This window comes from Mustela erminea, chromosome 14 (assembly GCF_009829155.1).
Source record: "Mustela erminea isolate mMusErm1 chromosome 14, mMusErm1.Pri, whole genome shotgun sequence".
Taxonomy (NCBI): Eukaryota; Metazoa; Chordata; class Mammalia; order Carnivora; family Mustelidae; genus Mustela; species Mustela erminea.
In genome coordinates, this window is record NC_045627.1 from 29,454,838 (window position 1) to 29,480,565 (window position 25,728).

The 25,728-nt window shown below is 32.4% G+C and overlaps 1 protein-coding gene across 4 annotated transcripts in view; it reads right to left on the reverse strand.

Moving 5' to 3' along the window:
- Positions 1-25,728, reverse strand: part of RTKN2 (rhotekin 2) — a 73,698-nt gene that overhangs the window by 39,445 nt on the left and 8,525 nt on the right. For 3 of the 4 annotated variants that reach the window (XM_032311675.1, XM_032311674.1, XM_032311672.1), the window contains 4 exons: positions 15,218-15,276; positions 9,922-9,975; positions 8,475-8,592; positions 5,885-6,079 (listed from right to left, as the gene is read on the reverse strand). In XM_032311675.1, coding sequence (XP_032167566.1) covers positions 5,885-6,079; positions 8,475-8,592; positions 9,922-9,975; positions 15,218-15,276 — 426 coding nt within the window. Of the gene's footprint in view, positions 1-5,884; positions 6,080-8,474; positions 8,593-9,921; positions 9,976-15,217; positions 15,277-18,851; positions 19,028-25,728 lie in introns of all 4 variants that reach the window. The other variant, XM_032311673.1, reaches the window with a different exon arrangement.

Sequence of the window (25,728 nt, forward strand, 5' to 3'; positions counted from 1 at the left end):
AAAATTATGATACCTTTTCTGTTAAAACAGATATAAGGGACCGTATTTTACCACTGCAACAATTTTGAGTTCAGGGAGCGTGACTTATGAACTTTGGAATCTAATGTGCCATATGATATAACTGCTGAATAATCCTTTCTAAGATGATTAAATGAATGGATAATGGAATTGTACCCAAAGGCTGAGGAGCTCCTTAGTTACATTTGAACTCTGCATCATCTTTCACACAACCAAAACAGTAACTTCATTGTTCCTCAAATCATAAATAATCCATTTATTCTAGACAAGTATTAAGATACTTGTTTTATAACTTCAATCTAATTTAAAATGCTAAGTATAGTGGCTTATTTTTAAAAAAATTAATATACATTTTGTCAAATAATCATTCTCAATTTTACCAGTTTTCTTGAAATGATTGTTTAAAATGATGTATATTTACATAGTGATGAATAATGTACTAAATAAATAGTTCTCAATGACCATAAAAATAGTGAACTCAGCTATTAGAAACACTGGGAAAATCTGGACAAAGGAATTTCAGTAAGTGAAATTCCACAAATAAAAATGAATAAATGAATCACATCAGGGAACATGCTAAAAATTACCAAAAATGTTCACTGTCTTCTTTTGGATCAAACAATACTTTATGATGATATTTCAAGTTACTTCATTTTTAAACCATGACTAATTACAATGCCAATGTTTCCAAAACTAACAATGATCTCACTTTTAAAACATTCTTGTCAGGATAACATTTTCTTACTAAAACATTACACTCATTCCTTTTAGCCAACCCTAATATTGAGTTCCCAAAAGTTTAATCAGCTACATTTTTTAATCAAATAAGCCAATTGTTATAACACTGGGGGGAGAAGTTGGTCCAAAATGTTATGGAAAAAAAAAATGACTACTTTAAATGGTAGTCTAAAAAAAAAGCACTCTTTTGTCAGAAAGAACAGCTATATTTGATCACATGCCATGTTACTAGAGAAGATATATATAGCCCAAATCTGATCTTTTATGTGCATTTTGGTTAAAAATTAAAAGCTGTATTGGGAATCTTCTCATTGAACTAGATCACTATTAAAGAAACAAAACTGATCCCCTTATGCATTCTGATCACTAGTACTTTTCTCAAACTCCTATCAAGGTGCTGAAGCAGTCAGTTAAGGAATTGCTAGTTAAGAGTCATCCCAGTCTATGAATTTAACCTAGTGTATGCCGGATTCACACCTGAAGCTCAGCAGAATACAGGTACTGGCAGAACATGATTCAGTGAAATGTAAAAGATTTTACTTTTCCTTTGACCAAATTTAATTGGTATAAATAAGCAAATGCCATAAAAGTTGCATGGGGAACATTCATAAAGAAAATTCGTGTTTGGATTCAGGTATAAACCAAGTAGAATAACAAATCTAAATAGAATGAACACTTCAAGACAAATATGTCAGTTGTTATTTAAAAGAATTAATACTGGGGTGCGTGGGTGGCTCAGTTGGTTAAGCAACTGACTTTGGCTCAAGTCAAGTGTCCTAGGATGGAACCCCACATCAGGCTCCCTGCTCAGTGGGGACTGCTTCTCCCTTTGGCCCGCTCCCCAAACCTCACTAATGTTCTCTTTCTCTCCCTCAAATAAATAAGTAAAATCTAAAAAAATCTTTAAAAAAAAAAAAAGGAACTTAATACCAACAGTATTATGCTCAAAAATTCCTCCAGGCTTCAAAGAGGAATACAGGTTAAATGCAAGTTCTAACATCATTTAGATTATCTTCTATGAAATTAGAAATAATGGCTTTAAATTTTAAAATGTCTATATTTTATAATCCTACACTCTTTTTAAATTGTAATGCTTCAGCATGGGTTTGAAAAAGTTAAGGAAAACCTAGTCTTAGAACAGTGAAAGTAGCAACAATAATGGGACGAACTACAATGATTAAATTTCCACTGTATTTTTATTTTTTTCATTTAATTTTGAGGAAACTCCATACTGTTTTCCATAGTGGTTGCACCAATTTACATTCCCAGCAACAGTGCACAAGGGTTTCCCCTTTCTCCACATGTTCAGCATTTCTTAATTCTTTTGATAACAATCATTGTAAAAGGTATGAGGTAATATCTTACTGTGATTTGATTTACATTTCCCTGATGATTTTTGATGTTGACCATCTTTTCATGTTTCTGTTGGCCATCTGTGTCTTTTTTGGAATAATGTCTATTCAGATCCTCTGCCTATATTCTAATTAGATTTTTTTTTCTGCTATTAAGTTCTAAGAGTTCTTTATATATATGGATATTAACCCCTTAACAGATATATGATTTGAAAATAATCTCATCTCATTCACTAGGCTGCCTGTTCATTTTGTTGATGGTTTCCTTCACTGTGCAAAAGCTTTTTAGTTTATTTATCCAAAGAAAATGAAAACACTAATTCAAAAAGATGTATGCATCTCTATGTTTACTATAGCATTATTTATAATAACAAAGATATGGAAACAACCTAAGTACCCACCAATGGATGAATTAGATAAAGATGTATTATATTTTTATACTCAGCCATAAAAAAGAATGAAGTCTTGCTTTTTACATCACCATGAATGGACCTTGAGGATATTACGCTAAGTGAAATAAGTCAGACAGGAAAAGACAAATACCATATGATTTTACTCATATGTGGAATTAAAAAACAAAAAACCAAATAAAACAAAACTAATAAGTATAGAGAACAGACTGGTGCCTTGCAGAGGAGAGGTGTGTTGGGAGCTTGGCAAAATAGGTGAACAGAGTCCAGAGGTACAAACTTATAGTTATAAAATAAGTAAGTCATGAGGATGTAATTTGTAGCATGATGATTACAGTCAATCACATTGTATTAAATATTTGAAAGCTGCTAAGAGTGTAAATCTTAAAAGTTCCCATCACAAGAAAACAAATCTTTAATTTGGAATGGTGAGCCAGTTTCTAGGCAGTAACTAGACTTACTGAACTGATCATTTCTCAGTGTATACAAAATTGAATCACTATGTTGTACTCTCGAAGCTAATATGTTATATGTAAATTAATCTGCCCTGGGTCACAAAAATAATATAAGACAGGATAAAACATTAAGTATTCACTGCCAAACATCGAGGTTTTATAATGAGGCTTGAGTCCCACTCCCCACCCCCACCATTTTTTTTTTTCCTTAAACAAGCTTTAAGGTGTATGAAACCTTAGAAATGTCTCTAAGGAGGTTCCTAATAAATGATTGTGTCTAAGAATCCTTACCTTTCATATGAGAAAACTGAGATCCAAGGAATAATGTAACTTCTCCAGGATATCAGGGGTCCTAGCATTGTTTTGAATAAAGCAAAATAAATTTTGCTGTCTAAAAAATTTTTAAAAACTACTGAACTCAATGGAAAATTCTTGATATATCTTAATCAAGAAAAGCTTTAAGAAGATAAAGGAAAAAAATTAAAGGGTTCCTTACTCACTTTTCAATGAGATTTATATGAGGAAAGACTTAACATTTTCTATGACTTATTTTTCAGAGGAAAATGGGGGAAGAAAAACCCTATTTGGATACAACAGAACCAACAGATTGTGACATCAACTTATAACTCATGAACTGTAATTTTAAAAACTAAAAATAGAATTAAAAATCTGATGACTGTATTATAAATAGATAGGGCTAAGTATTGCTTCATGAAATTCATCTACTTATGCTACTGTACACTCAGTCATGATGTAAAATGTATTTCTTAGCATAGGCCTCGATTGAAAGAGACTGAAAGCTACAATACTAGAATCCCAAGACATTATCCATATGCAAGTATCTGACATGAAAAGAGTTATATAACTATGTTGTGATGATTAACATTTCCAGGGTCTATAGACCTGAGCAATTTTGCTTTTTGTAATCATAGTGAAGTTATTGACATGTTGAAGAGCCAACTCTACCAGAACATGCAAAGAAATTCTAAGAATGTAGACTAATCGACAGTTTTCCCAAGACACATAAACAAAACTATTTGTGCAGTAACAAATGCAATGTATAAAAAAAGTATCTGAGAGAAACCAGGGCTCCTTGAAGAAATGGTGACTCCAAGTTTGGGCAGAAAAATTCAAGATGAATGTGGAACATCTTGTGTCAGAAAGCAAAGAAGCTATCAGAGATTAGGTTATGTCAAAAGCTGCAGGAGTCAGCTGAAAAGTTTCCCCCGATCAAAGTTAGGACAACTTGGCTTCAAAGAGAATAATAACTGTAACAGATTGAAACACAAACATATACAAAAATTCAAGACTTCAAATAAAAGAGAACATTGATTACCTCCATGGTTGATAGAATAACAACTCATAATTCTAAAATTGGGTAAATAAAAGAATCTAGCATTTTTTTCTCTCTTTCCTCCATCAATGTTTTCCATTTATAACCACAGTTCATGAAGGAAACGTCTTCTTTAAGAAAATTCAGAGATTTTAAAAAGTGCATGACCAATTTAGAAAGTCACCAAATTATAATCCCTAATGAAATAATTATCAGTAATAGCTGCTAAAACCATTAGATAAAACATGACAGGGAACTTCATAATGGATGAATTGGGCTGGCAACACCTGAACCCACTGATCAATTTTAATATAACTATAAGTGGAAAAAGGCCTCCCAATGGGAGACAGTATGAAGTACCTATAGTCAATGTGAAGTATTACTGAATAAAAAAGAACCTGAGTCAAATCAGTCTTCTAGATCTACCAATCAATTGTAAGGAAGCACAAAGGATAGAAAAAGATGTTTAAAAAGATAAGATGCAATTAGCTAAATTCAAAATATGGGAAATTCTACAAGATCTGATTTCTTCAATAAACAATGGCAAGAAAAAAGTAGGCAGGAAATCATTAAAGATTAAAAGAAACTTAAAAGACTCACTTAAATGCAACATTGTAGACCTTATTGGATCCTAATTTGCACAAACAAATTACAAGAGGACATTTTTATAATTGGGGCACTTTGAATACAGACTGGATATCAGCTGATATTTTTTTTTTTAAGATTATTTATTTATTTATGTATTTGCCAGAGAAAGAGAGAGAGAGAGAGAGCAGAGGCAGGCTGAGTGGCAGCAGAGGCAGAGGGAGAAGCAGGCTCCCTGCTGAGCAAGGAGCCCGAAGTGGGACTCGATCCCAGGACGCTGGGATCATGACCTGAGCAGAAGGCAGACGCTTAACCAACTGAGCCACCCAGGCGTCCCGGTATCAGCTGATATTAAGGGCTTATTTTTTTGTACATGACAATGGTAGTGAAGCTTTGTTATACAGAAATAAAATATTTTTAAAAATCTGGGGGCACCTGGGTGGCTCAGTGGGTTAAAGCCTCTGCCTTCGGCTCAGGTCATGATCTCAGGGTCCTGGGATCGAGTTCCGCATCGGGCTCTCTGCTCAGCAGGGAGCCTGCTTCCTCCTCTCTCTCTCTGCCTGCCTCTCTGCCTACTTGTGATCTGTCTCTGTCAAATAAATAAATAAAATATTTAAAAAATAAAAATAAAAATAAAAATAAATAAAAAAATAAAATAAAAATCTGTAAGAATAACGTATGACAAATACAGAAAACCAGTTGGTAGATTGACAGGCAGCAAACACTTTGACAAACAGTCCCTTTCAAAGAAAAACATTTCAGCTTTGTGGTAGGAATTGGAATTCCAAATCCCTAAAACATGCTGTCCCCCAACCTCCTATTTTCAAAGTAAAGATATTAAGGATACCTCAACTGGGTAAATTTCAGTTTTGTTTCTGCTTCAGGATGTTTTTTCAACTTAAAATGAAACTTAAACTCCACATACAATACTTTAAAATGTCACAAATACATAGTAATACTCTGTCACTATAAATGCTGTAGTAAAAAACTTACAAAATAGGAGAACTATAAGATGAGCATGTTTCATGATCTTCTTGAAGCACCAAATTTATTTTCTTCCCTGTAGCTTTACTTATAGATGTCTTCAGTTTCTTAGCTAGTTTTTTTGGTGTGTTGGTTATAGAAGATTCTTCTGTACAGCAGCTGTAAACCTCCACTTTTATCTGAAAGTCTGGCCCTGCTTTATTACTAAAATCAAGAGCATTCATAACATTAGAAACTTAACTCACTAGAAAATAAAATTGAAACATCCTTTAGTGTTTTCATAACATTTAAAAATCACAATTTGAAACACAATTTATGTTAAAATGTTAATGAGACAGAACCCCCCTGTATTTATTTAGTATCTAAATGACCTGAGAGAGTGGCTGCAACTTCCAGAGCTAACCAGCTTCTAAGTAGGGCCAAGTTAACACAATGCGATCCAAATATACAGGCACAGTCCTAAAGAAAAACAATAATATGCCCTGTTCTTCTTGTAGCCAGAGCTATTTTCCTGATATGACATCTTCAGTTATACCTTCTTGGAAGGTATTTGTATAATATGTGTGATTTCCTAAAATAACTATTCCTCCAAAAGGAAAAGACTTAAAAACTGAAGAAGGAAAGAGAACAGAAAAGGTTTCCTCTGTTGAAACCTTTAGTGTTCATTTCTTTTTCATAAAGAGCCACTGTCTGATCACCAACCGCCATGTCTTCTCCACCCCATCTTGTACCCAATAACTTTAAAATAATGCTGCACTGTTTGGTTATCTAGAGGAAAAAAACACACAAGCAAGAAACAATACAAAGATCTATATACTATAAGGCAAGAACTCCTTGAGGGAGAGTGCGACCTTGGTAATATTCTTAACCTTGCATAAAAGATACTGAATACACTATTACACCCATAAGCAAAAACTCTGCCCTTTTAGCAAATGCTAAGCTTGCTTTGCCCTTTTTCAGACACAATGAACTACCTTTACTATAAAAGCTTGTGGTGGTGTTACTAATAATAAAATTTACTTAAAACCACAAGAAAGTTCCATCAGCAGATGTTAGCTTAGATGGAAGATCCATCAGTCTCAGAGATTTTAAATGGCCAATCTATACTTTGGATACATTCAAGGAATACCTCCCAGATATTTTTATAGTTTACTTGGCAACCTTTAAACATACAGGACTCCTGGTAATGACTAACAAATGTCAATATTTAGAGAAAAACCAGAGATTCATAAATATTGAATACTTATTAAAAACAATCTTAACAAAAGCACATTTTTTTAAACAACATTTAGAACATTTGTCATCAGCTATTTTTGGAACTATTTAAAATATTTACAGAATTTTTAAAAAATTATAAATCATGTGGTGTCTTCCCAAGTAACTTGCATTGCTCTCTCAATGAAAAAAATTATGATTTTTGTCTTTGTGGTAAAAACAAACAATAGCAAAATGATGTGAAGAAAAGAGCCCATTAACAGGACAGTTTTGGTAGAAAAAAATGCACTAGGGAAAGTTGGTTATGGAGATAAAGGTAGTTAGATAAGCAAGGAAAATTACTCTTTTAGTTTCAATTATGTAAGTAAGCATTTGGTGATATTTTGAGGATCCTAAATAAATTCCTGTGGTTCAATAATTTGTAAGAATGCCTGCACAATGGCTAATAACTCAGAACAATGCATTTTATTTTTCTGTGCTACACAATTATTTATGGGATACTAGACAGAAGCCACAAAACATGGTCTGCAATAGTTTTTTCTAATGTTATGTGAGTGGCAAAACTACTCTCCAATCTCAACTGTTTAGCTCCATAGCTGAAAATGGCAAAAACCATGTATATTCAGTTTTATTTTAATAGTTAAGTAGCTATTAATATGATACAAAGACAGTGTTTTTGAAACCCTCAAAGAAATACAAATCACACAGTGATTTAGGCTAGTGGAAACTCCAGAAGAGGCCAGGAAAAACTTTGTTAGTTGAAAATGATTTCTATGGCTACCTGAGGAGTTCCTTCTGTATTATGACCACAACAAAATAAGCCTATAAAAGAGCAGGGGCAATAAAAACAGCCCTAAGGATCACCCCATTTTTTACTGTTTGGGAGTACTTGAAAGAAGTACAATGTAAGAAAAAGAACGTGTCGAAATTTTACCAAAGTGCTTTCCCTATGGTACATATTTCAGGACTATCTTATAAATAAAGTTATAACTATTTTAGCATTTCTCTAACTAAATATCCTATATGAGATGTAAGAACTGTTTTATGCCCAAATTCACTCAATATAAAATAATGTTATGAGATTTCATTGTATTCATAGTTTGGTTAATAATGAAACTGTACATGTTCACAAAAATGAATAAAAATTTATCATATCCAATGAGTCAAATATTTACTACTAACATTATATGATTTCATTTTAATTTACATTGAAAAATTTCAAATGCTAAAATGGGCTTCTTCTGAATAAAGTAATTTTCAAAATCAATTTAAACATTTAAAGATCTTAATGCTTCAAAAATAATCTAAACACCTAATAATTTTGCATTCCTTTAAAGGTAGAATTTAAACTGTTCTTATTCTCTGGAGACTTAAACATACTTACAATATAGTTACATTTTCAAAACATAGATCTGTGATAGTTTTATCCACAATCACCATGTCAGTATCAAAAACTTCAGCTCCCATTTTGAACAAACAGAAAATGGCGTACTGCTGTGATCCTAGGGAAAAAAGAGTGCTCCATGAGATGAATCATGCCTATACCATGTTAAAATCTACTTGGAAATGACAAGTTAGCACAAATATTTGTTAATAGAGTCTCATTTTCATGTATGTTACACTGTAATCGTTAACTTTTTATAGGGCCTGCTCTGGCAGTATATGTTAACACCTTTTCCAACCAGAACAAAGCAATTAAACTAAGGAGTATCGAAAAATAAAGCTGAAAATACAGACCTCTCAGCAGCTTACAGCAAGCACCATATTAATAAATTTTATTCCTAGAAACTCTTTAGGTTTTTATTAATTGCCAACTTATTATTGTATATATACTATTACCTCTGCCATTCTGGTTTCCAAGTCTATTCAAGAAGTTTTCTATTATAAGACGTTAGGGGCAGGCATGCTAACAACAGCAAAACATTTCCCACCAAATTGACAGCAAGGGAGGAAACCACAAAAACAATAAAAAGTAGACATGCAAACACAAAAAACATAGTTGATGAGCCTTTTAATTTGGTGACTTTTTAAAAAGCATTGGGTGATTAAAGGTCTAAAACCTCATTATTGAGAAAATGTAGCTTTTCAAAAAAACTTATTCTCTATAGTAATCAGAAAGATATGCTTAATCCCCACATGTACTCCTTTGTAAAGTAAATTATATTTCCTAATTGAATAACAAATATACTAACCTGATTTTGGATTCTTCATATAAAACTAATTATGCTCAATATGATTCAGTTTTTAAACTATCAGGAACAAAGCTATCACAATAGACAAGAAAGATAAAGGATTATCATATCTTTTCCGCTTTGCCTGTAACAGCTAGAAATCATTTGAGGTTAATTTCTATGACCTAAGCAATACATGGATTTGTGAAATCTATATAAAGCCATAAAATGCTGAAGAGGAAAAAAACCAGATCAAGCTAAAAACCCTTCACTCTGACAGCCTGTTAAATAATCTGAAGTAACAAAACAAGGCAGAAAAGATCGCCCAGATTCTGGTCAAAAAGAAATACTGCCTTTACCTTTACTCCTTGAACATTTTCTTTTGTTATACACTTCCCTTCCCCACAACCTGTTACAGTCCTTGCATAGGTTCCAATCAACAACTAAAAGTACACTAGATAGGCATTATCTTAATTAGTATCAAGCAATTATAACATATTTGTACTAAAAATAGGAAAAAGCACGGTTCAGCAAGATATGGCTTATTCTGCCTAATGACATCAATTTATTTCAGTGTGGAAGCAGCTTTTTCTCCCAGTAATCACAAATTTACTACACCCTAAAGAAAATATTTCAAATATAAATTAAAATCATACATACGTTCCTTATTGCTGAAGTGATCAGAGTCTTTCCACATTAGTGGTATTCGAATATCTATGAAGGAGGAGAAAAAGAAATCACAAGTAATAATCTTGATAAATTTCATTTCTTAGAGTGAAATGAACTTTTGAATTCCATAATGGATTCCGACCATTAAAGTCAATATAAAATTTATTATTTAAATATTCTAACATAGGCAATATTTTCTCAAAAATAGCTTAGACTAGGAATATAAAATATGTTACAGTTATTTAAATAATTTACTAAAAAACCCTGCCAACTATTACTCAAGAAATTATTAAGTAAGGTCTGTAATAAGCTTATGCCATAACATTTTCATTTTGTGATTTATGTTTCTGAAATAGATGAAATAGTTGAATTTCTATTTTAGATAACCAGTAGCAACAAATGTAGTTAAATACATTTTAAAATCATAAAATAGTAGGTAGAAATGATGTCAGTACTTCCATTACGCAAACTTTAAAGATGAAGAAAATTAAGTGATTTGTCTAAGATCATTGTTAGTGACAAACAGATCCAAATCTTTCCATTAAGATTTAACTTGTCTACAAAAGAATTTGCAGATCTTTGTATATTCATGTTACCAACTACAGCATTTCCTTTAAGAAATAAAACTAAAAAGAATAATACATTCCTTCTTCGAGACCAAGAAAAGGGCATATGTTCTAAAAGTGATGAAAATCTATCTTCTCTCATTCACACATTCTTCAAACCTTAAAGTAAATGTGTTAATGATCCTTATTCCAGATGTTAATCTAGACCTTTGGCATAGTCAAAATTTTTCTTTCCTAGTTTCCTCCATTCTTTCCTTTACTTTTAATACTAAGTTAACAATCTTCCTCTGACATTCTAGTGGTATCTATATATTTTCAGAGAATCAAAGTTCTACCAACTAGATTAAGATGTATGAATTAAAACATAGCACAGTAGAAAGCTCAATGATAAAGTGAAATTAGTTTCAATTACTCACAGTATAAATATCTCAAACCTTTGTGGAGAATTGCTCTGTTTAAGACACTTCCCTATTACACTTAGGATGTTGATATGTAGTATTTTCATACCTATTAATTATGCCACTATCTAATAATAACAAATCTTTATGAACATAAGCTGCTTGGCTACATATATGTTTTGCTTCACTTTAGGTCCTATGATCCTTTGTCTACACTTTGATTAGTTTAGAATCCTTTTTAAGGTTCTTAACGCCTATTTCTAATTTCCTTTCTAGAAAAGCTTTATAATACTCTTTCATCCTTACCCATCCAACCAGATATGTATGTATGAGTGCCCTTGTCACTTCTGCCTTAGCAGTTTTGATTAAAAAATATTACTTATTGGGCTCTCTACATGTGCTCGGCTTAACACTTTATATATATATCTCATCTAACCACAATTTTTTAAATATTTACTAATTTAATAGCCAATTGATAAGATTTGTTTAGATTTGTATTTTCTTCATTAACAAGAAAAATGTTAATACATATATCAATAGTTCAGTGAATGTCTGTACCCATGACCTAAAATAAAATATAAATAAAAATATATCATTATTTCATCTACATGAGAGTTTTGGGGTATGTGAAATAAAAATATAAGCATTCTTCTTATAAGAATAATTGTTCCAGCCCCTTTTGTGTATATAATAGGCCTTCCTTTCCTCATTCATTAAATGATTCAGTGGATCTTTATCATATATGTCATCCTGAGTAAGTATCTGTCCTTTGGCTATATGCTTTACAGATCTAATTGAATCCACTTAACAGTTACTGTCTATCCTAATAGCAGTATCATACTATTATACTTAATCTTTATAGTATACTTTACCATTTGCTAGAAATATATCCTTCCAAAACATCTTATTCTCAGTTGCTAATTTCTTTATGTGAATTTTAGAAGTATGTTATCCAAATTCCTCCAAAATGTTTTATTAGAATTCTATTATCCAAATTAATTTGAGAACTGGTAACTTTATAATATTCTGTCAATATATACAGTAGCACAACACAGTTACCCTTACATCTTTACTAAGGTTATTCTTGGCTATTTAATATTTTTGTTTTTGTTGTTTTTCTTGTAAAAGAGATCTTTTTGCCATATTTTCTAACCAAATATTGTCGGCTTTGACAGCTTACCACTTTTTGTATATTTACCTTGAATCTAGCCATTTTTACTGAATTCTTTTTTTTTTTTTTTTTTAAGATTTTATTTATTTGACAGGGAGAGATCACAAGTAGGCAGAGAGGCAGGCACAGAGAAAAGGGGAAGCAGTCTCCCTGCAGAGCAGAGAGCCAGATACAGGACTCAATCCCAGAACCCTGAGATCATGACCTGAGCCGAAGGCAGAGGCTTAAACCACTGAGCTACCCAGGGGCCCCTACTGAATTCTTCTTTAGTTCAAATAGTGTTTCAGTAAATTTCCTTAGATATTCTAGGTTTTGCAATCTATTGTTTTAAAACAGTATTCAGTTTCTCTATTTCTATTTCAGCAGTTTCATCTTTCACTCTTGCTATTTTAGCTACAATTTCTTAAATTGTATCAAAATTACATTGATAACAATAGATATTTTTCCTATTGTCCTTTGCCCTTAATTTTAATGGGATTGCCTTTATTGTTTCATAATTATGACTTGGCTGATACCCTGTCAAAAAGCCTGCTTCTTGCTTGACCACAATTGCTGACTCATTTCATTTCACAACTGTTCTTGTTCACAGCTGTTCTTGTCCTATTAGGGTGGTACTGACTATTTACACTATCTTGGGAGGAACATGAACCATGACTTCCTCTGCTATATACCAATAGCCTATGGGAAAACCTTGCCTTTTCCCATGCGTACCTACATCAAATCCTCAAGAGAAGGCACACATTTCTTGTCTATTTCCCAGGTAGTCAGATACTGTTCAGATGACAAAGGAAATGCTTCTTACCAACTATGATTTTTAATTCACCTTCAGATAGTAGAAATTCCTTCCAGATTCTTACAAATGGTTGACTAGGTTTTAGCTGACAGTGCTCTTACCTTTGTCTCTTTTTATGTCTTCATTGACACTTTTATGATAAACTGAAAGAGACATACATAATACAATGGCTAACTTGAGGCTGTCAACTCCTAAAAAGTCTTTCCAACATTTTCAAAAATAAAAACTGAGGCACGTTATGAACTGATTTGGCTTTAGCTATTGAATTAGTAGTCAATGGATAAGCTGAGACAATAGCCACAATACAATTATTTGACATTTAGTAAGAATGATCAGGATATACCTGAATTATCTTTTTATTTTTATAAGGACCTGGCCATGAATGGTGAAGCTAGAAATGGTTCCAAACCCAGGTATCACCCAGTAATCAATTAATCTCAGAACATTCGGAAACTTTGTTGCAAATACTCATTTTAACCAAAACAAAAGTCATCCCAATGTCAAAAGAAAATGGATTTATAAAGCTGAATTAGTTTTAATTTTGTTTTTATTTTTTACAAACACACAGACAAAATATAATTAAGCCAAAGTAAAGATGAAGAGAAATTACATATGTAGTCCATTTTCTGAGGCTTCCAGTTCCTTAATTTAAAATTATCTTTTGGAAAGAAGGAACACATGCAAAAATTTCTATACTTGAGTACTTGTGGTCAGGAAAATCACCTTTTTCTTTCACTTTAAATGCTTTTACTTAAGTACTCTTCTAAATGTGCAGTAAATGTTAATATGAATTGCTGTAGCGAATAAACTATTATGGCATTAGATGTTAACCCCATCATGTCATTTTAGTCTTCAACAGTAATTTAACATCTCACTTGTACTTAGTGACACTAAATCAGAAGATGAAATGGAGGATTATGTTTAAATATTTTTAGATAATCTCCCTTAAAGATCTCAAATATTTTATTTATTCACATTAAAATGTATTGAACATAGTGTACAACTGCTATGTAAAGGTACTGTGTTTAGCATCAAAAGCATACAAGGAGGAATAAAACATGTTTTATTGCAGTCTTATAATTGGAAAGATGAAAACATGAATATAAATAACTATAAAACAAGCAACAGATTTTATATAGTTCAGTTACTTTACCGTAGAATTTTTTGCTGAGGGCAATTCCTATGATTTAGGACAATTACATCCTGTAAAATTCAGATCTATCTTGCCTGCATGAGAATTTTGTTTATCTGTAAAGACGTTCCTAAAAACAGTTCCTTGGGCAAGAGAGCCTGAAATGTAGCAGCATGTACCCTGGAGCTAAGAGAACAAGGCTTTTGGCCATGAAACAAGTTAGTTATGACTTAAGGGCTTATGGAGGTCTGTTGTTCCCAAAATGTACTGATGAGATAATATTTGTAAAAGGTACATTATCTAACTAGTATACAAGAGTCAGCCTGTGTTCACTTCAATCTGTGCTATCTCTAACCGCTGTCTAGTTTCCTTAACACTTTGGAGAAACTGAGACAACACAGCATAAGTGCCATCTAGTGGTAAAGGGTCTCCTATCTGCGTTAGGAATTCAAAGAAAGAAAACATTTCCAGCTGGAATGATAACAGGGAAGGCTTTATAGATGAGCAAACAGATCCTGAAGATAATATAGTTATTTCAAGAGCTAATTGGGTGTCAGAAGCAGGCAATGTATTGACAGAACAGGGAGAGAAATGTCTGGCTAAGCAGACAGTTTATGTCAAGAGAGGTAGATATGGTTAGAAAAATAGTTGGGTCAGAATGGAAAACTTGTGGGGGAAAGTTTGGTTTTCACCCTATGAAAAACAAGAAGCAGTCATCCATCCAATCAATGTCCAATGAGTAATTACTATGTGTAAGCACTGCATTAGCTTCAGGGTATACAATAATGAACAAAAACAAACAAACAAACAACAAACCCAGTTTCCAACCCTCAAGGAATTTCTAGCCTGGACAAACATTAGAAATGTTATTGAAACTTCTGACCAGAAAAGGAATGGAGAGTCAAAGATGTGAGTTTGTAGCTCAGCTCAACCACTTACAGGAAGTCGTTTAACCTCTGCGTCTAGAAAAGAGAACTATCCTACCTATTTCACAAAACTGCACTGAATATATAAAATACACATCAAATAGCTTTCTCAAACTGTAAAATCTTACATAAATTTACAGCATAATGATGAAAACAGTGTTTTAGAACAAATATAGATAGAAGTTATGCGAAATAAAATGAAGGAAAGAAATGGACTCAGGGCATCAAAACCCCACCAATGCTAAGAAGGTATGTAATAGAATTTATCCAGCAATGTAAAAACAATCCATCTACAGCATACCTGAAATGGCAATCTTTCCTTTACAAGCGGTTCGTTCTTTACTTTCAAAATTCATATCACTGTCAAAAGAAAAAAAACCTAATGAAACAACGATCTTTTCTAGTAAGCAATGTCTTAACACTCTTTCACAAATTCTTAAATATTAAAAACACACACATATCCATGCATAATAATTTCCAGTTAATATAACTACTTCACTCAAATTTCACGATGTTTAGGCAACAGCTAGCTGCCTTTAAGAGAAATATGTAGAAGCACTCTCTTTCATTTTTCATATAATCTTTACATTCCATGATGATTATATACTGGCTTACCCTACAATGAAAGCCTTCCGTGAACACCTAATTTATAAGTAAGATGTGCAGTATTTGTTCAGGTCCCAGGATGTATAATACCTAGGCTCACCATTTCATAAATCACATTTCTATCTTACCAGATTATAGTTGCCTGAAAAAGCTAGAGAGCTTCCCAACCATAAACTTGCTGCTCAGGAGTATTTTATCTTTATAAAAACCTAAATAAAAAACCTTTATAAAAACCAAAAAAATTATTCTGTGCTGTATATTTATATGCAGTAATATATATCATTCTTTGAAATTCAAAAAGCAAATATTAAAACAATAAATTAACTCAGGAACTAAAGGATGGGAGTGGCTCACAGAAAGAAAAAAAATATGGAGTAAAACACTGTCATGACAATAGGAAAAACTCTCAAGTAAAATTCTTGGTATATAAGAGACTCCAACAAGATCTGACTTTAGAATATACTATTACCATTTTAAAAAATTCAAAATACTTATCTCCTGGTAAATCAAATCACTCTGACCCTTGAATATTTTTCTAATACCTTATTTCCTAATATCCCACATGTAGAAATTAGCATTACATTTCTGGAGCAATATTTCTCAGAGTATTCTGCTTTGCATTTTGGGGGGGTCTCCACTTAATTTGGCTAGTTAATTAACTACTGGCCAATTTAATTAGGTACTTCAAATAATGTGCTAAGATAAAAACTTTTCATCTGAATACTGTTTGATTCTAAGAGAGCTTTTGGAGAAAGGTTGGGTGGGATTCTGAAATGCGACTAATTTTCAGAAGAGTATGACACCATCTCATTGCGTTTCAGTAGGCAAGTTAAAAAGACTACACAGATATTCTTTTTTCTTACATCAAAACTTAAAGACAATATATCAGTCTACTTCTCTTACTCTCTTACTGGATTAGGCATGTAAGCATTTTAGGCGAAATATATTCCATATGAGCTAAAATAATATACTGATGTACTTAAGTTGATAAACTTACATAAGACATGTGTATAGTATTTATAGAACTACATATGAGGTATAACTAAAGTAATGTATTAGACTTAAAGCCATAAATTTCTCAGGATCCTATATAATTACTTTGTGGTCACATTAGTATTTAAGTTAATATAGGAAATTCACTAAGTGAAAAATAAAAGTATTCATTGATTATTTAAAAATAATGTTTCATTGAATCATAAATTTTAAGAGCCTAGTTCAATATTTTATACTCAAGTTTAGTTTGTCAAGTTGGAGAACATTAGCTTGCTTATTACTTAGTTGATCACAGAGGAAAAGTTCAGTTGAATAGCCTGCTATAAGGCACACTAGAAATCAAACACAAATCTCAATTTCCTCAAATTGGTATAAGAAATACAATATATATATACAGTTGGCTGGCATTTGTAAGTAATATTTCTAAAAACACTTCTATATGAGCAATGAATAATATAAATTCTTAAAATGCTTATTTCAGTGAAGAAATATAAGAAAGCTCTAATATGGTGAGTAACTTGAGTTTTATGGAAAAAGTGATAGATTATGCTAAAGTTGAGATCCATTAGATATTACTAAATTGGATTAACTGTGAGGCTTTGGCAGGTAAGTGAAATTCTGAAATATAAGAACCACCAAAGCACACTTGTTGAAAATTTACTGAAAAAAAAAAAAAATTCCCCCTTAAGGATTCAACCACATGGCAGAGTACAGCTTTCTTCCCTATAATTATAATTTACTTGCATAGGCATTTCCAGGGCCAGCCAACAAAGCTATTATAGATAAATATTATCAAACTATAATATAAACCCATTTTATCATATAATCTTACAGAATAATTAAGTCTTTTTAAAAAAAATGAGAGACACATTGAACTAATTCAGCCTCATTTTGCTGAAGCCTGAATTATCTTCAATTCAAATAACTCTTCAAACTGTTATTTAGGGTACTAAAATGTGATGTTTTTCTAATTAATCCAAATTGACAATAAAATTGTTAAACATTCTCTGTTTAATAATGTGCTACTGTAGCTAATAGTTTGCTACAGTTAAATAAATACTTGTTGGAAAATCTGCAATGTTAATGCCAATTCTAAATGCTACAATTAGAGAGCCAGCCTGAGGAAAAGCAAATAACCACAAAATTATCCAAACAGAGGCACAGCAAAATAGTAGTGTACCTTCTTCTTATAAATCCAGTTTAGAGCATTATTATGATGAGACTTGTAACTGCTAATTTAAGAGAAAGAGACAAAAATATTAAAGACTTTTAATTTTATCTTATTACTTAATTTCTGCCTGTAGGTAAACAAAATGACCAACAGAGGGTGCCAATCAACCATTTTGTTGCTCAAAAATCTGTATTTAAAATTGCTAAGTATAGATTATCCTATTTTATATTTTTCAATGCCGGAATTTAAAATAGAATTTATTTGCCAAAATTAACAAGGTTTAATGAGAAATTGAACAATTATGAAAGTATTTTATATTTTCTTAATGAAGTATTAAGAGAATTCTAACTGGGATTCTATTATTTGGAAGCAGGTTATAAAATCCTTAAACTCTTATACAAATGGGTGAAAACTCAGACATTCAGAAGAGCTTAATGTGGAATTTTAAACATCTTAAGTTATGTGGTATAAAATTAATAACTTCATAAGTATCTTAAATTGGGAAGATGAGGTTTCTATTTTAAACTCTGACATAACAGACTCAACAGACATAAATTAATATAAAGTTTAAAAAATAAAATCAGCTCTATCTTTGATATACCATGTTCTAATGCCAGGAGTACACAATTCTCATTTGCTATCTATACTTCCTCTTTTTTCAGTTTATTAGTATTTAAGCAATATATTAGGCAACTGGATTATAAGAAACTGTTTAGTGTGGCATTATTAAAAGCACAATTATGTTGAATGATATACATAATTAGGTGCTACAAATTACTTTGACTAATAGCATTTTTATAAAACCAAATAAAGTATTTCAGAAGTTAAGACAAGAAATACATTGGCAGGTTGGGAAAGGAGAGAATATTATTACTTGAATGTACACTCTATAAGCATAGGGATTTTTTCATCTATGTTGTTCACTGCTGAATCACTAGTACCTGGTATACAGCTCAGTATATTGTAAGATACTCAACAAAAATTTAGTGAATACTGAATGAAGTGAAATATATGTGGTCACTGAAAGAAGGAAGGAGTATTCAGTAGATTCAGTCTAAATCTTAGGTCTGATTCCTACCATCAAAAACTAGTTATGCTAAATAGTTGCTGCTAATCTCTTAGCCTCAGCATCATCATCTGTAAAATAGTAGAAATATCTACTTACCTCATAGGTACTGAATGAAGTAATATTTTAAATATATTCTATGTCATTCTTAGAAATGTCACACAAACAAGGATTAGTTTGTATTTATTTTCTTGGTCTCAATATTTCACTTGAAGCTTAGGTGGAAGAGGCATTAAAACATTTGTTAAAGTAATCAGAGTATGACTTCCCAGCTCCTGTAAGATAATGGTGGCTAAATCTGAATTTCTTCAGGTATCTTACAAAAGCTTTTAGATCAACAGGAAAGCAAATAAAATCACCTATAGCCCATAACTAGAAAACAGAGACTACAACAATGTTCTATTTACATATAAGTGGAGAAATTGACAACTGAAACCATCAAAGTCAACTCCTGGAGTATCCACTGCAAAACACAAAACCAACTTGTGATCTCTCCTAGAAGAAAAGACAATGGATACAAGACCTGAATGATACCTTATCCCTGGTTCCTATAGATAGTTGTAAGGGACTGCTAAAGAATTCTTGTTCAGAAGTTATTAGACTTATGGAAAGACAGACACACAATGAAAGAGGTATCCTTTCAAGGTATGCCCATGAAGAAAAAAGCAGCAGCAGCAGCAGTAGCCGCAGAAGAAGAAGAAAGCAACTGAAGTTAAAAGCCATAAAAAACAAAATAATATTTTTTTAAAAATCAGGAAACCAACTAACCAACATCTCAAAGGCATCATTTATTAAAGAAACTGCTCTTTGAAGTGCCAATAATTGAAAATACTGTTAGACAAACAAACAAACAAAAAATAAGTAAGCTCCTCTACCCACCCATTATCAGTTGGTCCAGGAAAACTCTATATCCTGCATACTTAACTAGGGATCAAAGAAAAAGGACCTAAACTTCCATAGAAAGCTACTATAAAACAAAAGTAGGAGGAGTCAAAATGCTACAGCTGATAAAAATATGCCTATCAACCACTCTCCAAAAAAATAAAGTAACAAAAACACGATATTCCAAAATGAATTAAGAGCAGTTAAATAAGCTATTACAAATAAGAAAGAAGTGAGGAATCTGAAATCTTTAGATCTCAGACTAGTAAGGGACAAACAATAGGTAAATATGAAAAAAAAAAAAAGAGAGAGAGAGAGGTAAGAAAAAAGAAACTGTAAAAAATAAAGCAAAATCATTTCTGAAATGATGAGTAAAATACAAAGTGCCAAGGATGAAGACATAAAATTAAAAATATGTTAGAAACTGTAAAAAATAAAACAAAATCATTTCTGAAATGATGAGTAAAATACAAAGTGCCAAGGATGAAGACATAAAATTAAAAATATGTTAAGAGAAACAGTGGGTGAGAATGAAAGAGTCAAAAGACAAAAAAATGATATAAAGACTTTAAAAACATCAAAGAGAAAGTGACAGACATAGAAGACAGGCAAAGAAGAGCCAACTTATGTGTAATTGGCATCCTTAGATAATAAAAACAAAGTTAATGAGACACTTAATGCCTTATTCTAGAGGCTTTAACTCCAGGAAAACTGTCTGAAAATAAATGGACTGAATCTACATATTGAAGGAGTCCTAAGTGAGCCAAAATACTCATCCTTTAAACCTACCCCAATAAAATTATCAGACTTTCAGCCTCTAGACAAAAAGGACTAAGTCATTTACAAAGGAAAGAAAATTAGACATTAGAATTTTTGATAAGACAACAGGGGAGCGAGGTTTTTAAGAAACTCCAGGGAAGAAAACATTGGCCAAGGATTTTGCATACAGCCAACCTGTGCTTTTGAAGTTCAAACACTAAAGGAAAGCATTTTAAACATAAAAGAATGTGAAGAAAGCTATACTCACATTGAGAAATCTACTAGATCATAACCTTTCTCCAAACAGATGATTTTAGAAACTACAACAAAAGGAAAGTTAGTGAACATTATACATATTTAATAGTAGATCAAAGACTAAAACAAAGGTAAGACACAATTACAAGATTAGCATGTAAATATTAACTACTCAACCAAAGACGAACAAAGCTTAGAAAATAATAATAATACTAAACCAAAACAAAATAGAAAGATAGAGAAGGAAAAAATGGAAAAATAAGTTCACTGATCTCCCCACAGATGATAAATGAAAGGAAATGATTTCATTTAAAGTAGAAAAACAAAATAGTAAAAGCCTAAGTCAGGGGAAAAAAGAGCTAAAGTCATTATGAAGTTACCAGTACGTAGGCTTTGTTTTTTTTTTTTTTTTAAAAAAGGTTTTATTTATTTATTTGCCAGAGAGAGAGAGAGAGAGCACAGGCAGGCAGAGTGGCAGCAGAGGCAGAGGGAGAAGCAGGCTCCCCACCGAGCAAGGAGCCCGATGTGGGACTCGATGCCAGGATGTTGGGATCATGACCTGAGCTGAAGGCAGCTGCTTAACCAACTGAGCCACCCAGGCATCCCAGGTTTTTTGTTTTTGTTTTGTTTTGTTTTGTTTTAATATAAAGTTCCAATAACGACCATAACCAATAAAACTCACCTTAAATTAAAAAAAAAAAATTAAAAAGAGCAGAGAAGATAGACCAAACACTAAAAGACAAAGCACAATTATAAATACATAAGTTAACATAACATAAAAGAATATGACAAAGCTAAAAATCAATTACATCAGTAATATGAATGGAAATAGGCTTAGCACCACCCCCCCAAAGGATTTTCAGATAAGCTCATAATGTAAAATCTGACTCTGGGCTGAACATAGGAAACACACCTCCTACAAAGTGATTCATAAAGGTTAAAATAAAAGAGATGCACAAAGATAAACAAAACAAATGCAAACACTAAGAATGCCTGGGGTTATGATCTTGTTAACAGGCAACTCCAGAATCCAAGTCTAAAAAAGCCACTATGAAACAACAGCAATAAAAGGACATTTTTAATACTAAAGACCACAACTGACAACAAGTATGAAATTAAGTGCAAAGATATCAAATGTTTCATAAAACAGAAAGTATCAGATATACAAGAGGTAAGACAGAAAATCTTTTTTTTTCTTAAGATTTTTATTTATTTATTTGACAGACAGAGATCACAAGTAGGCAGACAGGCAGGCAGAGAGAGGAAGGGAAGCAGGCTCCCCGCTGAGCAGAGAGCCTGATGCAGAGCTCCATCCCAGGACCCTGAGATCATGACCTGAGCCGAAGACAGAGGTTTTAACCCACTGAGCCACCCAGGTGTCCCAAGACAGAAAAATCTTAATAACAAATATCTCAACCTACAGTCCAAGACAGTTAAAGTGGTCTTTAATAAGCAAGGCCATAGAAGACTATGTTTTTTTAAGATCTTATTTATTTATTTGAAAGAGAGAGAGAGTGAGGGATAGAGAGCGCACAGCTTGGGGAGAGGTAGAGGGAGAGACAGAAGCGGACTTCCTGAGAGCAGGGAGCCCCATGTGGGTCTAGATCATCTCCCAGGACACTGGGATCATGACTTGAACCCAAGGCAGATGCTTAACCAACTGAGCCACCCAGGAACCCCTATAGAATACTTTAAAAACAATTAATAACATAGATCTTTGAAAATATGTATTAAATTTTATATTATGGTAAAAAGAAATATAACTTTAAAAGCCCATGAAAGTTATGAAAATTGACTATATTAAGAGATTACAAAATATTCCTTAAAATATAAAAAATAAAAATCGGTTTGATCAAGATATAAAATGAATTCCTCTTTTGGTAACGTCCAAGTATCTCATATTAGAAAAACCCTACCTCTCCCTCTTCTGTTTCCCACAGAAAACAATATAAAATCTGGGAAAACTACTTAAAAAACAACTACCTAAAAAGACTAGCCGGCAACCAAAGGAGAAAAGAAATTAGAGAAAACTCAACACTACACGGGAGTGGCACCATGATACATTCATACAGGGGAATACTACTGATCAATAAAAAGGAGCAAATCACTAGTCACAGAGCTGGAGAAAAAGAAACAGGATGTATCCAAGAAGTACAAAGAAAAAGGCAAATTCAAAATGAAACAATAGATGACTCTGTTTATGATACTAGTAACTGTTCAGAAAGGAAAAAAAATAAGTAATTTTTAATCATGGTCTCCCGTTTTTATCCACAGGAATGTATACATGCTGGCATGTACATAGACACACACAAAGAACATTCTTTGAAGTGCATCACAAATAATAAGATGAATTGATGGATGAAGAGAAGAATGAATTTAGAATAAAACAAATGTAGTTAAAATATTAATTGTAGAATCTAGGTGGTGGATATATGAATTTTCACTGTACAATTCTTTCAACATTCTTGTATGTTGGAAAATCTCATAATTTCCATATGTTGGGAAAGAACAGCAAAGAAATGCTGAACTTGCCTAGCTGGGTTTTCTGTCAGTAATCATATTAATATTAAAATTATGAAACTACTTTATATAATCATATTATTAAACAAATAAGGAAGTAGATTACTGTTATTAGGAATTAAGTTTTTCAGAATGAGAAAAAAGATAAATACAAAATAATTTAAGAAAACAAAAACCTACAAATATCAATGTAAACACCTAACTTTTTAAAAAAATCTCTCCCACAGCTATGTCTACTAATAAGGTCTAATAGCAATGATCTCATGTAACAATGGGAACACCCAGTGCCCAGATCTTGATTTCAAAATACCATTCACTATTAAAGGGAACCAGGACTCTAGTACTACATCACCCTTAATTGAATTCTGGTCTGGGAAAAACCACTGCAAAGGATTTTCTTTTTACAACTAGCTGAAAGTGAATTTAGACTGAGTATTAGATGACTACTATGGAATTATTGTTAATTTTTTACATATGATCATTACATTTTGGCTATGTAGCAGATTATTTGCTTTTAGAACCATTGAGATGTACATGCCATGTTGACTGCAAATTATTTTTAAATGGATCAATACAAAAAAAGAAAAATATATATGTGTGCACGTCTATATTTGTACATATAATACAAAAACAGAAGAGAGAATAGATGAACCTATATAGTGAACTACCAACTGGTCCATCTAGGTAGAGAATATACTACTTTACAATTTTTATCATACTGTTCTTACTACTTTTTTACATATGAAATTTCATATTAAAAAGTTGACTAAAAAACCTGAACAAAGTAAGGAATAATACTCCACAAACATGGCAAGCATAGAGGCCAATTAAAGTCAGAACTTAAGAACAGGCATGAATGTGACAAAAAGAATGCTGGGAAGTTTAAAAAGAGGTTTGTAGGGACACCTGGGTGACTTTTTGGTTAGTCAGCTGCCTTCGGCTCAGGTCACGATTCCAGTGTCCTGGGATCGAGTCCCACATCAGGCTCCTTGCTCGGTGGGAAGCCTGCTTCTCCCTCTGCCTCTGCCTGCCATTCTGTCTGCCTGTGCTTGCTCGCTCTCCCTCTCTCTCTCTCTGACAAATAAATAAAATCTTAAAAAAAAAAAAAAAAGAAGAGGTTTGTACCTCTCAGTTTGCGGGACACCTTAGCACAATTATCTGGCACCTAGAAGGCTGTCAGTTAACACCCATTAACTTCCTACAGGGGTGAGGAGTCCTCAGATTTTTGGCTCATCTGGGTTCATATCCTAGCCACGTACTCACTGTGTGTCCTTTGAAACAGTTATCTAATATTGCAAAGTCCCATTTGACTACTCTTTAATAGAGGTTTATAGCTCTCCCAGTGTATAACATGATATTTGTGCACACCTTAACAAAATATGTGGCACCTGGAAATCTGTCAGTTAACAACTGTTAACTTGCCAGCTTGCCTTCTACAAGTTCCTGAATCTTGCTTCTCCCTTGCTTTTCAACTTCGGCTTCGTCTTGAGCCTCAACCAAACACATCTTGTCACTACTCTTAAATAATTCATTATCCTCTTTCACCCTGAGCTTTTATTTTGCTATTTTTCTTTCTTGGAATGCTGCTTTCCTCTCACTCACCCAAGCAAACTCTATCCATCCTCCAAAATCTAGAAGATTCAGACTTTATTCTTTCATCAGATCTTCCTCAAGTTTGCCATTTCATACTGACTTAATTCTTCTTTGACAAAGCCTAGCTGCATTAATTTTTTGATATTTTATAATAAAATTTTAGAGAAGGTAGACTAAACTAGACTACAGGTAGGCGGTAGACTCATTAAAACGCCATTTTAACTCTGGTAGCCATGTAAAAAATGAAGCATTTTTCTACCTTAAAGACTATCAAAACCAAGCTAAGGAAAAGAACTCTGAGTCTCTAAAGGTTAAATATTTGACTGCTGAACATACAAATGTTCTCATATTTTGACAAATTCTGTTCTTTGAATTTGTATACACCAACACAGTACTTAATAATGTTGTACAAGTACTAGTCAGTAAATATTTGACCAACTAATCAAATGGCATAATTTCCATAAGTTAATTCCAGAAACTGAAAAACCATCGTAAGACTCTCCTTACTATCTAGATCATTTTTATGAAATTTCCAGTTATATTTGATAGTGACATCAGGTTACATCAGCACAAAACAAAGTGGAATTGTAAACAAAAGAATTCATAGAGAACATTCAGATTTCTTTAAAGAAATAATTTTATAATTAAGGGAGACAATTTTTATAGGAATTATGATCAAATATAAATATGCATGTATAGCAGCAAAGCTATTTTCATCTAATGAAGATAATCCCTAAAGAAACTGAAAATCATACACATTTCCAGTTGAGTCAAATATTTCTTCCTATCTTTCTTCTATCATTTCAATAAGGATTAAGTTTATTTAACATTTTTATAAATCAGTAACTTTAGAAAAGTCATACTACCAAATTAAGAAAACGGTCAATTCACAATTCACTAAAAATATGTACAGAACATAAATGTGGACACTGATTTCCAGAAGAGTATTTCCTGCAATGTGAGAGAT